This window comes from Cyprinodon tularosa, unplaced genomic scaffold, assembly GCF_016077235.1.
Source record: "Cyprinodon tularosa strain WSP-4 unplaced genomic scaffold, ASM1607723v1 ctg120, whole genome shotgun sequence".
Classification (NCBI taxonomy): domain Eukaryota; kingdom Metazoa; phylum Chordata; class Actinopteri; order Cyprinodontiformes; family Cyprinodontidae; genus Cyprinodon; species Cyprinodon tularosa.
In genome coordinates, this window is record NW_024038004.1 from 2,204,506 (window position 1) to 2,218,167 (window position 13,662).

The following is a 13,662-nucleotide window of genomic DNA, read 5'->3' on the forward strand; positions in this document are numbered from 1 at the left end:
GGGGAGGTTCAGTTCTCCGGAGATTGAAACATTTTTAGCATACTCACATTATTACTTGGCTGTCTCAGCAGATTATACTGTTCTCTATTATTGGTGCAAGTTTGGGATTTCTTCTTGATCCGCTGACTTTTTTCCTTGCTTTGTTTCAGATCCTTGAAAATGGGCTCTCTTTCTTTTCTATAAACATTTTAAGCTCAACTCTGAACACTGAATGTCTAAAATTACAATGCTCTGATTTAGTTCAAATCTAGACTGAGTTTGTTTTTTTTTTGGTGGTGTTTTGTGTCTTTTTTTTCACTCTTGAGTTTTACCATGCTAGTTGTTTGGTGGTGCTCTGTACTCCTGACCTATGTATCCGTCTACCTCTCGTTGTCCTTCCTGCGCAGCTTGCTAGTTTCAGAAAGAAGCGGGCGAAAAGAGACGGTGCGGGGGCGACGAAAAAGACGCAGAAGGGGAAGGGCCAGACTGTCCCGAAGAATGACTGCTCGACGCAAGACCGTTGGGTAGAAGCCCCGCCGCCGTCAGCTGGCGCTACAGCGCTAGAAAGCAGGACCAGCTGTGAGGTATGATGGGGTAGAACTGGTTAACAATTTTTATAAAATTATTTCCTGCACATCACACAAGTTTATCCATCGTCTGGTCTTTCTGTTCCTTCACATGCTGTTCATGGTTCTGTCTGAACATACACTTTAGAGAACTGGGTCACTAACCATTGCATTACCCGTAGGGCCTGTTGTCATAGCAACCTGACCAGGTTCAGCTGAAGCATCATTTGCTTTTTTTTTTTTTCCTTCCTTGTTGTTTAGTCTTCTGTTTCTGTTCAGTCTACATCAGGTGTTGGTTAGCACATAATTTATGTGATCTATGAATGTTTTTTAATTTTTTTCTCATGTTTATTTTTATAAAGGGGGGCTCACACTCTGAGCAATCAGAAAATCAGCAATGTGACCAACAAGAGGAGTCCTTCTCCTCTCCGGACCGAAGCCTTTCCCCTGTGGAAGACCTTAGAGAAGAGGAACTAGCTACACTCACTGGCAAAGAGCAACTCAAGGTATTGCAGACAGCAAGATGCTAAAAGTTCAGCTTTTAAAGTTATATAGATAATTTCCAGGTCTGGAAATAACACTACTGTTTGATTATAACTAGACAGCAAGTGTGGGAATGGAGATCGTATTTTACAGATTAATTTCCTTTCCCACCTTCATGAAGAGTCTGTTTGTTCATATATTCACTCATGCTATTCAACCTGCACTTCTGGAACACTGTGCTTTGAATTCACAACCCTCCTCAGAGGTAGTGCTTTATAGGATCTATTTCTTATTTATAGGATTTATATGTTAAAAATACATTTTTTTTCCTGATAGGTTTAAGCCTGAAATTATTGACACTGAAGAAGATAAGTTTCTTTCTGACTAGAAATGAGAAGGTTATACTCAAAAGAGAATGGCTTCACCATTTAAAAAAATATCTTCTATTCAGAGGAGACATGTTAATAAAATTACTTTAACACTAAGTTTAAATTGGGCCTTAATGGCTTTGGTTATAACTGTAAGTTTGATCATATTCAAATATTCTATTCAGGCTTATGGTAACTAAAGCAAACACTGTGTACCCCAGATGCACAGTGCAATAAAGACACAGTGCATCTGTGCAATAGAGAAATTTGTCCATTCTAAAGTTGTATGAACTCTGTGTTTGCAGCTCTTGCAGCAGGCTGTTGAAAAGCGAAATGAAATAATTGCCAAGCTCAGCCATAACCTGCAGGACGCCCTTGCAAGTAGAGACCAGGTGCAGCTGGAGGCTCAGTCTCTTGCTGGACAGATACAGGCTCTGCAGAAACAGCTCCAGCAGGTAGGAACTTCACAGTGGGGGAACTTTAACATCCAGTTATTTTTAACCTTCCAAAGATTCATGTATTTTTTTTTTTCCCCAACAGACTAGTGTGGAGTTCCTGCGGATAAAAGGTCACTCTGGGGCTGAAGCCTTTGGTGTTGCAGAGCACCACCATGACCTTTCTTCCAAAACTACAAACATCAGGCCTACAGAGGGAATATCAGAGGGATCAGAGAATGCAGGTCATGGCTCCCAGCAGAGCCCTGAAGGCTTCAGCACTGAGACTGAGGTGGACACTGCTATACACAATCTGATGTTAGAGCTGGAAGAAGAGAGGAAGAACAATCAGCGTATCCGTGCCGAACTAGAATCGGAGATGGAGAAAAACCAACTTGTGCTTTCACTGTTGGAGGAGGAGAAGCAAGGGAGGGAAGAGGAGCAAAAAGAACTCCAAAACCTCCAGACACAGTTAAGCCAAGCCCAAAACCAGTGCCTTGTCATGCAGCAGTACAAGGAGGAGAAGGAGAAGCTAAACATAGAAATACTGGAGCTGAGAAAAAAGCTGCAAGAGGCAGAAGACTCAGAGAGAAGGTCTGATTTTAAAAATGAAAGCCCAGCTTTTTGTTCTCAGACTCTAGAGGAAGTAAATAAGAGACTTGAAGATGAGATGAAAATGCTCAGAGAGGAGGTTGATCATGTTAGGCAGCTGTTAGATAAGAGTGAAAGGGAACTAAAGCGGAGAGAGGAAGAGGTGGAAGGACTCAAAGCTTCTAAGAACAGAGAAAACCAAACCAAAGCTGCTTTTATTGCTGAAGCCAATCTGGAAGCTGGTCCTGATGAGAGAGATCTGGATACATCTCTACAAGGAGATATTCTGATGGATCGATACTTGTCCTCCATACCCCCTGCACACTCCCAGTCTTCAGTGGTAGGTGAACTTTTGGACCAACCTAGTCAGCTGGACCTATCTGCAGACTGCAGGTGATTAAATTTCTGGAGTTTTCTTGTTAGTTGTTGTTTTTATGCATGATGGCACTAAACTTTTCTCTTTATTTATCTGAACAGCTTTGAGCTCAACAGTGAAGTCTTCGGTGATCAGCCCCTGCTGTCCATTTCAAACCGCATCTGTGAACAGAACGACAATATTCAGAACATCAGCGGCTCACAGCACAGCGCCCCAGAGGTCGGCCATTCCAGTGAACTTTTAGTCTCTCTGTGGCCTCACAGCTCAACTGCAGGTGACATGGAGTGGAGTCAGTTGTCCGAGCAGCAGCAGTTAGAGGAGATTGACTTGGAAAAACAGCTGCTGAGTCAGCAGTGTGGGGAGCTGCGTGAGGAGCTAGCTCTGAAGGAGCGCAACTTGGGGGTGTTGAGAGAGGAAGTCCGGAAGAGTGCAGAGGAGTTGGAGGAGGCACGGAGCAGGTAATGGAAAGTGATTTGTTTTGTGTATCTAAGCTCATAAAAGATGGAAGTATGTTAAGAACTCTGCACACTGTCTAACAAGCATTCTGACTATTTGAACTTGTTTGACTAAAGTGAAGTAGAGCATGATTGTGAAGTGGAAAAGACAGTGATGTACTGTTTATTTTACAAAAAAAAAGGTTTCCTAGATTCAGGTTCATTCATCACACATCAGCTCCTTGTATAAGTTCCTCCTTTTGCCTCTGATTGAATGTTTTATTCTTAACGTCCAACTTTGTGGGTTTTTTTTTTTTTTTTCTTCAGGATTAACCTAAAATTATTTTTTTTAACAGGCCGTTGAGATTTAGTTTTTAAAAACTGTAATTTTTCATCCATTTTACCATTATGTCCTTTAAATCATGATATTACAATGTGGTTATGACCTGACAAGACGTGCTTTTTTATTCACAGAGCCAATTTGTGCCAAGATAAATGTGTAGAGAAGAAAAAGCTGATCTAATCCATTTATACACGTTTATTAAACTCTGAATGTATTAAGCTTTTTGAAATAACCCAATTTGTTCAGGTGGGCCCTGGTAACAGAGGAACTGCAGGAAGCTCTCGGTGAACTCGAAGAAGAGCGGGAGAGGCGAAGACTTGTTGAGGAGGAGATGAACCTGAAAGCTCATAAGCAGGATAACTGTGACGACAAAGACGTCTTAATGGAAGAATGGGGAAATGAAACTCGACAAACTTCTGAAACCCCCCTTATTCAATTTACTGCCAATTTATCAGAGTATGCAGATGAATCTGTAGGGGAAATTAATGAGGAGAAGCAGGTAGAGGTTTCACTTTTGCTTCCTCAAAGCCAAGAGGAGCTGCAGATGGAGACTAAGCCTGCAGATTCTACCAAAGACCTTTCTGACCCGACTGATACCCAGATCCAAACATCACTGGTATGTCACTGCAGAAGGCATCCCAGATTCATTAAGAATACCAATATGCTTATGATTTCAAGGTAAAGCAGACTGCTGTGAAGTAAATTTCTGTGAATTAAATGTAGTCTTGTTTTCTTCCTATCTCAAGGCCGATGGTGACCATCTGATATCAGAACTAGAGGAAACAACGAAGGAACAGAAAGCTACATTGATCCTCCTTAGCCAGGAGACACCTGAGCTCAATGCTGTGTCAGAAGAGCTGCAAATGACTCGGACTCAGTTTCTGGAGCTCCAAGCTAAAGCCAACAATCTGCAGCAAGAGCTGCTGAAGAGCCAGGACAGTCTAGACTCTGCGGAGAGAGAGAAAAGGGAGTTGGAAGGGCAAATTCACACTCTGAGAGAAAACCTGGCCTGTTTGGAAGAGGCCCAGGCTCAGTCTGTGAAACAGAGGGAGGAGGAGAAGAAGAAAGAACAGCAGATGGACGAACAGATAAAAAAGATGGAACAGGTCCTGGAGAAGGAACTGGAACAGTTTGAAAACATCATTAAATCTAAGGAGGCAGAGGTTAGATGTGTGCATTAACATTTATTTTTTCTTTGAATCACTTTTTTTCTGTGTTTATTGATATGATGCACAATTTAATCGAACAGTTGGCTGAAGAGAAGGAAAAATGGGAGGAGGAGAGGCAGGAGAAGGAAAAGCTCATTGATTCCAAACGTTTGCTGGTGGAAAAAGTGAAGGAGAAGGAAGAGGAGGTGAAGGTTCTCCTTGAAAAGCAAATCCTGGCTGTGGAGGAAGCTACAGCAAGACTTAAAGCTTCTCATGAGCAGGAAGTACGTAACCTGATTGAGAAACATCAGCAGGAGGTAAGATATACAAACCGAATTAATGTCTTCAGATTGGGATTCCGATCCTTCTATAAGGTCAATATTTCTTTCTAAATGATCTAGATTTCTGAACTGAATGATCACCTGGAGACAGAGCTGCTGAAGCAGCGCGTCAGTATGGAGGAAGAGCACAAGCGACAAATCAGCTTCATCAAAGAGGTATCTGTCAGTTGTTCTGGCTCATCCAAAATCATATTTTCTTTTTCTCCTGGCACAAATTTGACTTTTTATCGTTCTTTTATTTATGAATTTTTTTTATTTTTTTATTAGGTGACTGAGAGGGAGCATGAGAGGATCATGTCAGAGCTGACAGCCAAACACAACCAGGAGCTTGAACAGCTAAGGACAGAGGTGTCCCTGGAGCTGAGGGAGAGCTTTGAAGCTGCCCACCAGGCTGAGATGCAGGAGGTTCAGGTAGATTTTATAATCTACAATTTCAATTGAAAAAACTATATAGATTTAAATTTCATACATTTTAAAGCTTGGTTTAATATGGCCTTTGAGCAACTTGTAAAAACTACAAATGGTGCTCAAGTCTCTTGAACATTCAGTAGGTAGTACTGCTATTTCCTCTAAGCTGTACAAACTCTTTTCAGGCCCAGAAGACCTTGGAACTTGAAGCTCTACGTGTGAGCCTGACCACCGTTTACACATCTCAGCTGGAGGCTTCACAAGCAAGCAAAGAGCAAGCTGAAGTAATCAGTAAGCTCAAAGCCTCCATGAAGGAGACGTTCACCCAGGAAAGGGCTATTCTTCAAGCCCGGCATGAGTCGGACCTGGAAAAGCTCAAACAAGAGAATCAGGAACAACAAGACAGGCTGCAGAAGCAGCACCAACTAGAGATGGGTACGTATATACAAACTAAAACACCTCTCTGTCAATGTTTTCATTCAGGGATTTATTTTTGAATGTTTTTCTGAATGTTTAGATGAGTTGAAGCAGCAATGGGAGACTCGTTTTGATCAGGAGAGAGCTTCAATGGAGGAGAAACGAGATAAAGAAATAGAGGTGACGCGTTTGATTTTTGTGCTTTGTAAACTAATATCTTTTTGTGACTTGACGTAGCAGAACAACAGAAAACACATTTTTGTGACTTGGAAATTACATAGTGTTCAAGGCGTGTGGTGCACATTTAGGCTACAAAAGCCTTCAGTTGTTAGTACGGCTAAAGATCTTTCACATTAGGTCTCTACCATCTTTACATGTACAAACTGGTGTGTCCTATGCTGAGAATGCTGAGCTGCAAACCACTGAAGCTCTAGCTGTATTTATCTCAAGCAGAATTGTAAATCCCTCCCGCAGTTCCAAATCTTCTGCATTTCCAAACAATCTTTGCTTGTTTTTTTACTTTTATTTAGCTTCGTTCTGAAGAAAAGTATACCAACATGATGTTTACTTACCCATGCTTCTCTCTACAGAAACTCTAATTGTAAACCAATGTAGTCTGATTGAATTAGCCTATTATAGGTCACGTATGGGAGCATTTAGTTGTCCAAAACTTTATGCAGGTTTATTAATGTAGAGTGATTGGAAAACATAGGCGAGCTATGATATTGAAGTTTGAATTTCACAATTATGTGCCGCTTTTTTGTTCATCAAAAACTAAGATTCACTGAAGCTGTAACATATAAGACATGCAAATATCACTCATCGTTTCTTTTATTTAAACGCTAGTAAGGTTCTTTTTATTTTTAGGCTCTAAAGGCACAGTGGGAGGCAGAAGCTGAGACAAGCAGCCAAAGGTCTCTGTCAGAGATTCAAAACCGTCTAAATGCTGCCCAGACAGAGCTGATCAACACCCAGGCCTCCCTGACAGAAACAAGCAGAGCTCTTGTAGATGCCAGAGCTGCTCTGTCTGAGACCCAGTCTGAACTGCATGAGACCAAGGCCGCTCTAGAAGAGCAGCAAACTTCCAGTAAGGAGCAGGTTCAGAAACTAGAGGAAGACCTGAAACAAGCCTGGGCCGACAAAGAGGCTGCTGTCGGTAAGTTCTGTCAAACTATGGCCTGTAATCGGGTAGCGCCTTAAGTCGCGGGAATCCAGAGCGCCTTTACACCACATTCACCTATTCACCTAAATTATTTTTGTAGTTCCCAACTAAATTAAATTAATATTGCTTCAATTCTTGTAGAATAATGTTAAATGTAACCCCTCTATTAAAGTACGGATGTGAACAGATGATAACAGACATACAGAATTATTTTTATTTTCTTTCATTGTGGTATGATTTGGTCTTTTTGGGGTTTTTTTTCTCCATCACACCAAAATAAATTTATTTTTTTGGGAATTCTTAGGTTCTTTGCAGGAGTTGGTTTCTCGTCAGGAGACAGCCCTGCAGGAGAAAGAGCAGCAAGTATGCCACCTTGAGGAAAAAGAGCGACAACTGCAGCTGGAGGTCTGTTTACTTTCTAGGGATTTAAGCTCGAGTTGCATTTCATTTCTAATCTTAATAACACAACTTGATTGTCCTAAGGTCTGCCAGTCTTGGCCATCTAAATCTGCATTCAAATAATCTGGCTTATCTTTTAATAAAATAAAAATACGTTTGTGCTCCATTTCAGGTTTCGCATCTTCAGGAAGAGAAAGTCTTGCTTAAAAAGAGCTCAGAAGAAGAAGTAGGTCAGCTGTGGACCCAGCTGGAAAATATGAGAGCTAGCCGTCAAGAGCTGGGAGGTAAGATCATTATAGCAACCTGACATCTGCAGGACCGTGTTTTAATTTTCCATTTGCCTTGTTATTCTTCCCTGTAACCCTACTATAAACATTTTTAGCACATTTTAAAACCAGTGTTTGTGCTACCAGTACAGTTTAAAGACTCTTCTGTCTGTGTTGTGATCTTCCAGAGCTGAAGGAGCAGCTCATGGCACGCACATCTCAGGTCGATGACATTGAGCGTCTTAAGACGGAATTCAGTGAGCAGAAACAAGAAATCAAAGAGCTGCATGAGACTGAGCTGGAAAACCTCAGGAAGTATGAGAACATAAACACACACTGGGGCTAACACTAATCAGTATCAATACTTGCACAAGAAAAGTCAACTAAAAAATGAGCTGATCTTAGGTGATGCAGGTTAGAACCTTGCTTAAATATTATAAAAGTTTTGAAATCTTTTGGAAGCAGTAAAATTAATTAAATATAGTTTCAAATGAGTCAGAGTGTATCATTCTCCTTCCTTCTTGATTAGGCACATCAAACAGCAGCACCATTAAAAGTAGTCTTGTCTGTTTAACAAGTGCAAGAAAATGCAACTGCCTTTTTTTTATTTTATTTTTTTTATTAAACCTAAATATTTTTCAACAGATCCCCAACATTCTGAATTTAAAATCAGTAAAACCAACATCAGAGGAAGTAAATGTGTCTCCCCATCCCAGCATGCATTTAATCCAGAAACCTGTTTTGGGGGTTTTGCTTTATTTATGCCTTTTTGATAATTTATGCAAAAGTAAAATGGGGGGCAAGGCATTTTAAGAAAAAGTACATATCCATTTAAATGATTCATCCACTCTATATGTGTCAAGTTCATGGAGACTAAATTATCTCTTTAAAATCTGTAACCATCTGGTTTCACTCTTGGCCAGCCGTTATTAGGGGGGCTATGGAAAGATGTTTTTGATTCTTTCCTTCTTTGACATTCATTTTAAAAACAACAACCATGTCTTTTCACAAAGGAAGGGACAGTTCATCACATTTCAGAATCCATTCTGTAGGGGGATTATTTAAAATTTAGATACATAGAAATTTAAGACTCATACACAAAGCCCATACATAACTTCTAGATAATAATTAACCTGTCATTGATTATAGTTGATTTAAAAGACTGAAATGCAAAACTGTAAAAATCTGGTTTTAGCGACAAATAATAAAAAAACTTTTTTTTTTTTTGGACAAATATTGCTATATAATAAATCCTCCAATATTTTTAGCATTTTTTAAGCGTTGTTATATCTTAATACAGACAACAGCTCATGCCTTCTTTATAGTTAGATTGATTTTACTAACAGGGATGCTGTCATCATGCTTCTTTAGGTATTTCGAGAAGCGGTTGCACGCCTCAGAGGAGACCTACAAAGAGGAAATAGCTCTGCTCCAGCTGAGGCTAGTGGAAAGTGCCTTAGAGGAATCTGTAATGAAAACTGCAGATGACTGGTATGTTTGCTAGCCTTTGTATAGGAGGATGCCCTCTGTGCAGTTATGAAATGCCTGCAATTCATTTCTTTGGTCTCAGTTTCAGTGGCGTGCATCACGATCTGGCCGAGGACAAAGATGTAAAAGACGGACCTACTGGTCACACTGTAAGACTACATTTTGAAGACTCATGCTTTAATATTTCACTTGCAAGATGCGTTATTTTGTTGATTTTGTCTGATGCAGGAATTCCTGGAGAGCTTGAGACTTGAGCTGGAGGAGAAACATGCAAAGGACCTTTCCCAGCTAGAATCTTCTTTGGCTCTTTCTTATAAAGAAGAGCTGCAGCAGGTCAGGGACCATTTTATATCCTTGTAATATAAAGACTCATTAGTCACAGTTCTTAGATTCTTAACTTTCTTTCTTGTTTCTCAGGAGCGCTCTAACCTCACAGACCAATACTATGAAGAACTGCAAGAGATGAAGAGCCGTCATGCCCTTGAACTGGAGCAACTCCGAGCCAAGCTTTCTGAGAGTCATGTGCAAGGTACCTCACAATTACATTTTAACTAATTAATGCTCACTGTTGTCTTTAGATCTTAACCTTAAGGAAATCTTCTTGTAGATCTTACAAGAGTGCATTTGGAGGCAGACAGGCAGGTGGAGGTAAGAAAATAAAATTACAAGATATGCTTTTCATTTTATCAGCATCATTGGTTTTATTTCAGTTTTCTTTCTAAATAATCAGGTTGAGATAGAACAGAGATTGTGGCATCTCACTGAGGAGCTACAGACAAGGACGGCTATCATCCACAACCTTGAGAACAACCTTGCTGCCCTAAGTGAACAGCACAAATCCGATCTCGGTGAGGATAATCTGTTGAAACTGAGAGAAGAGCTTCAACGGAAACATGAAAACGAGATATCTGCTTTGAGGTCAGACTTTGAGAGGGAGAAGAAGTGCCTTGAAAAAGCTCTGGATGAAGAACGGGAGAAGAGAAAGTCCCTTGAAGTTGCTCTGGACGATGATGATAAAAGTGAGCTAACTTATACATGAGTTATGGATATTACATTTCAGATATTTTGTTTTTTTTTTTAAAAAGTTTGTCTTCCAGGCCAACAGCATCTAAAGACTCAGTATGACAACGAGCTGCAAAATGCAAAGGACTGCATGGCTGTGGAAATAAACGAGCTCAGAAATCAGCTTCTGGAGCAGAGTGAAGAGAAGCTCCGACTGGCACAGCAAAGGTCTGACATGGCTTTATCTATCGAAATTTTTGCTGTCTACCATTTACTTAGCCTTTTAAGATTTAATATAAGAAAAAATAAAGTTTTACATTAGTATTAAATTAGAAGTTATGAATAACTGATTAACTGGATCTCACTGTTAAAACCTACACCTAATGAATAGGTCACATCAGTATCCGATAAATGTATTTTTTTATCTCAAAAGTGATAGCTTTAAAGGGTAAATTCTTTAAATTGCATAAAAGGAAGGACAGGAATGTTGTTAGAAAATATATCCGGTCTCAAAATCCCAATGCTGCTATTTTTGTTTTAAACTGGATAATTTACATTAGATTTAGTTACTAAAGTGATTTTGTAATAAACTACTAATTACCAATATAATATGTTGCTCCATTAACTAACTAGACATTTATAAACTAATATAAAATCTAAGCATTGGTGAATAAATCTTCATTATTAAGTTTTTTTTTCTAGCTCATTAAATATTTACCTTAGTAGATGGGCTCTATCTGGAAATTCAAACTTGGTTTGCACTGACTAACTACATGTTGCCAGGTGTTCCTCCTTTAAATATTAGAGGGATCTACTTTCTTCTCCTGTCCTTTAACCTTGGTTTACCATCTGTGTCTCCAGGTTCCAAGAGGATAAATCAGCTTTGGAGAACCATTGGGCTCAGAGATATGAAAAGTCTATGGCAGAGCTGAATGATAAACATAAAGCTGAGCTCGAACATGAGAGGACAGCGCTCCTAAACAAGCACTCAGAAGAGATGAATGCACTGGATGCCAAACACAAAGCACAGCTAGATTCACTCAGTGCCTGTCACAGAGATCAGCTGGCAGCTACGCTTATTGAGCTTGAAAATAAGCATAAGGCTGAGCTTGTTGCTCTGGAATCAGCCCTCCAGTCTAAACTGGAAGCTGCTTTTCAGGAGACCAGTCAGGCGCAGTTGGAGGCTTTGGAAGCGGAATTGGTTAGCCGACACCAGGAAGAACGGGATGAGCTGGAAAAGAGGATGCTGGGGAATATGGACACTTTGGAGGCCACCTACTTAAAAGAAGTTCAAGTAAGTAAATGTTGGACTGTTGAAGTTAGATATTTTAAAATATTTTTACTTCATAGTTTAAAATTCTTTCCAGGCATTGCGTGATGAAATTAACCAGCTTGAAGAGAAGCATCACCAGGACCTGATTTCCAAGGCTTCAGAGCACAAGCAGCTGATGGAGTGTCAGGCTGCAGAGCAGCTGTCCATCAGGGAGGAGCTGAAGAGGGAGCTGGCTCAGGTACAGATGGAGAAGTTCAAGGCCATGGCTGCTGAGCTTACCCACGTTCACAAGGTAATAAAATACAGCCTCATTACTGAAGCTCGTTGTGTTAAAGAAATACAAAAAATACTGATTTGAGTAAATATATTTTTTCTTTTGCAGATGGAGCTGTCTGCTCAAAAAGAGACTTTAGATAAAGAACACTGCAAAGCCTTGGAAACACTGAAGCAGCAGGTACCGTTTCCCCTAAATGTATTTATGCAAAAAAAATAATCTTGAGTTAGATTATGAAATTTAGAGTCAGTCATTGACAGATAAAATGTAGATGAAGAGGAGAGAAGAAAAAAAATACTATTTTAAAGGAAGAGATATGTTGATATGTGGATTGTGCACAGATGTCGCAAAATGGATGGGAGCTTATGTGCATTGAGATTACTACCAAGTAGTTGTATACACAAAGCTTTTACACACTTTTACATAACAAAGTGGTGTGCAGATATTAGGCAGGGCTAAAGGTGCAGAACAGTACAAGTTAGTGGACAGTGTTGGCTCTGATGCATTTGGAGCTAGGATGAGGGTGTCTCCTCAGGTAGGCCATCACAGTTGTTCTAGTACCTTCTGTCAAAGGAAAGAGAGGGTTAGTGGAATGTGTTTGCTCTTGTTATCGTCTTCCTTTAAATCCGAGAGGAGATCCTAGAACCTGGAAAGAAGAGATGTTGCATGACCTGAGGGGCATAGGCTGTAGATTCTTGTTGTATAGTTTAGTACAGTTTAGCTTTTTTTCCTTTCAATGATGCTTGTTAGGACTGTATAACTTTCCCCCGGTAGAAGGTCTGCATACATAGTGTTGAAGTTCTCTTTGTAAGTTTACTGTTTCTTTTGATGAACTTTTTTAAACAGTGGTTTCCTTCTGAGAAGAATGCTGTAGTTTGCTCTACCTGCAGAAATGTTGCACCTCTGGTTCTCTACAGATTTTTCTGAAGTCGGTGACCAGCTCTTTTGTTTTGTTTTTTTTTATTCATCGATATTAAGAGTCAAGAACAAGGAACTGAGTACACATTCCTGAGGATCCCCCTAATGATTAATGATATTTGAGATTTTTTCAAGCAGCCATTTCACGAAAACATCATTAATACTAGTTACTGTTGTAATTGATATTGTTTTTGTTTTTTCTCTCAGGTTTTGGAACTGGAGCATCAACACAGCACTGCCCTGCAGGAGGTCTCACAGACTTACAACATTGAGAAGGACCAGCTTATCGAACAGCACCAAAATCAGCTTCAGGTGCGTGTTATGAATGAAAGAGCATGACATCATCTTAATATTTGAGAAATGCATTTTTTACAATCATCTATGCACCCAGAGTCCTGTAATGTGAATGCTTTTAAATGGTTGACATTACGGTCTTGTGTTGGTGACTCTTTCAGCCAGTTAGAGCAGAGATTACGCTAAAACATAGTTTATCCTCTGTAATGGCATGTTTGCTCAGTAGGTCCATTTAGTTTTTTTCTTTAAAGCTTTAGAATTGTTATCGCCTGTAAACTATGGTTTTGCAACTGGGTGGAACTGCAGGAGCTGAGGGGAACCTCTGAGCGTGAACTGGAGGCTTGTCGCAGGGAGCTTGAAGAAGAGGCAGCAAGACAAAAGCAGCACTTCCTAAAAGAGTTGGAGCTTCTCAAAGTTCAGTCTGAAGAGAGACTTCAGGACAGGATTAATCACCTCAAGGTAAACACTAAGCTGTTAGGTTAGAGATGAAACAGAAGAATCTCAGAAATGTTTAAAATGAAGTTTGTTTTTTTCGAATGTGGCATTCTTGTTGGAAATATTATGTAACGTTAAGATAATCCAGAGCTGTGTGCTTGTTGTGATGCTCTCTCTAAGCTCCAGCTGCACCAGTTCAATTGATGGTTCCCTTGGATTCTGTCCCATATAAGCTTTACTCAAACCCAGTTTCTCATAATCCC

The 13,662-nt window shown here is 40.0% G+C and overlaps 1 protein-coding gene across 4 annotated transcripts in view; it reads left to right on the forward strand.

Moving 5' to 3' along the window:
- pcnt (pericentrin) overlaps positions 1 to 13,662 on the forward strand; it is a 41,261-nt gene that overhangs the window by 4,631 nt on the left and 22,968 nt on the right. For all 4 annotated transcript variants that reach the window (XM_038273155.1, XM_038273163.1, XM_038273171.1 and 1 more), the window contains 28 exons: positions 387 to 563; positions 908 to 1,051; positions 1,702 to 1,851; positions 1,937 to 2,814; positions 2,899 to 3,255; positions 3,821 to 4,190; positions 4,321 to 4,737; positions 4,824 to 5,039; positions 5,124 to 5,219; positions 5,331 to 5,474; positions 5,657 to 5,906; positions 5,989 to 6,068; positions 6,756 to 7,044; positions 7,355 to 7,455; positions 7,622 to 7,733; positions 7,904 to 8,030; positions 9,087 to 9,206; positions 9,286 to 9,352; positions 9,432 to 9,536; positions 9,621 to 9,732; positions 9,811 to 9,851; positions 9,934 to 10,222; positions 10,301 to 10,433; positions 11,067 to 11,499; positions 11,573 to 11,770; positions 11,861 to 11,932; positions 12,878 to 12,982; positions 13,271 to 13,423. In XM_038273155.1, the coding sequence (XP_038129083.1) occupies positions 387 to 563; positions 908 to 1,051; positions 1,702 to 1,851; positions 1,937 to 2,814; positions 2,899 to 3,255; positions 3,821 to 4,190; positions 4,321 to 4,737; positions 4,824 to 5,039; positions 5,124 to 5,219; positions 5,331 to 5,474; positions 5,657 to 5,906; positions 5,989 to 6,068; positions 6,756 to 7,044; positions 7,355 to 7,455; positions 7,622 to 7,733; positions 7,904 to 8,030; positions 9,087 to 9,206; positions 9,286 to 9,352; positions 9,432 to 9,536; positions 9,621 to 9,732; positions 9,811 to 9,851; positions 9,934 to 10,222; positions 10,301 to 10,433; positions 11,067 to 11,499; positions 11,573 to 11,770; positions 11,861 to 11,932; positions 12,878 to 12,982; positions 13,271 to 13,423 (5,736 nt within the window). The remainder of the gene's footprint in view (positions 1 to 386; positions 564 to 907; positions 1,052 to 1,701; positions 1,852 to 1,936; positions 2,815 to 2,898; positions 3,256 to 3,820; positions 4,191 to 4,320; positions 4,738 to 4,823; positions 5,040 to 5,123; positions 5,220 to 5,330; positions 5,475 to 5,656; positions 5,907 to 5,988; positions 6,069 to 6,755; positions 7,045 to 7,354; positions 7,456 to 7,621; positions 7,734 to 7,903; positions 8,031 to 9,086; positions 9,207 to 9,285; positions 9,353 to 9,431; positions 9,537 to 9,620; positions 9,733 to 9,810; positions 9,852 to 9,933; positions 10,223 to 10,300; positions 10,434 to 11,066; positions 11,500 to 11,572; positions 11,771 to 11,860; positions 11,933 to 12,877; positions 12,983 to 13,270; positions 13,424 to 13,662) is intronic.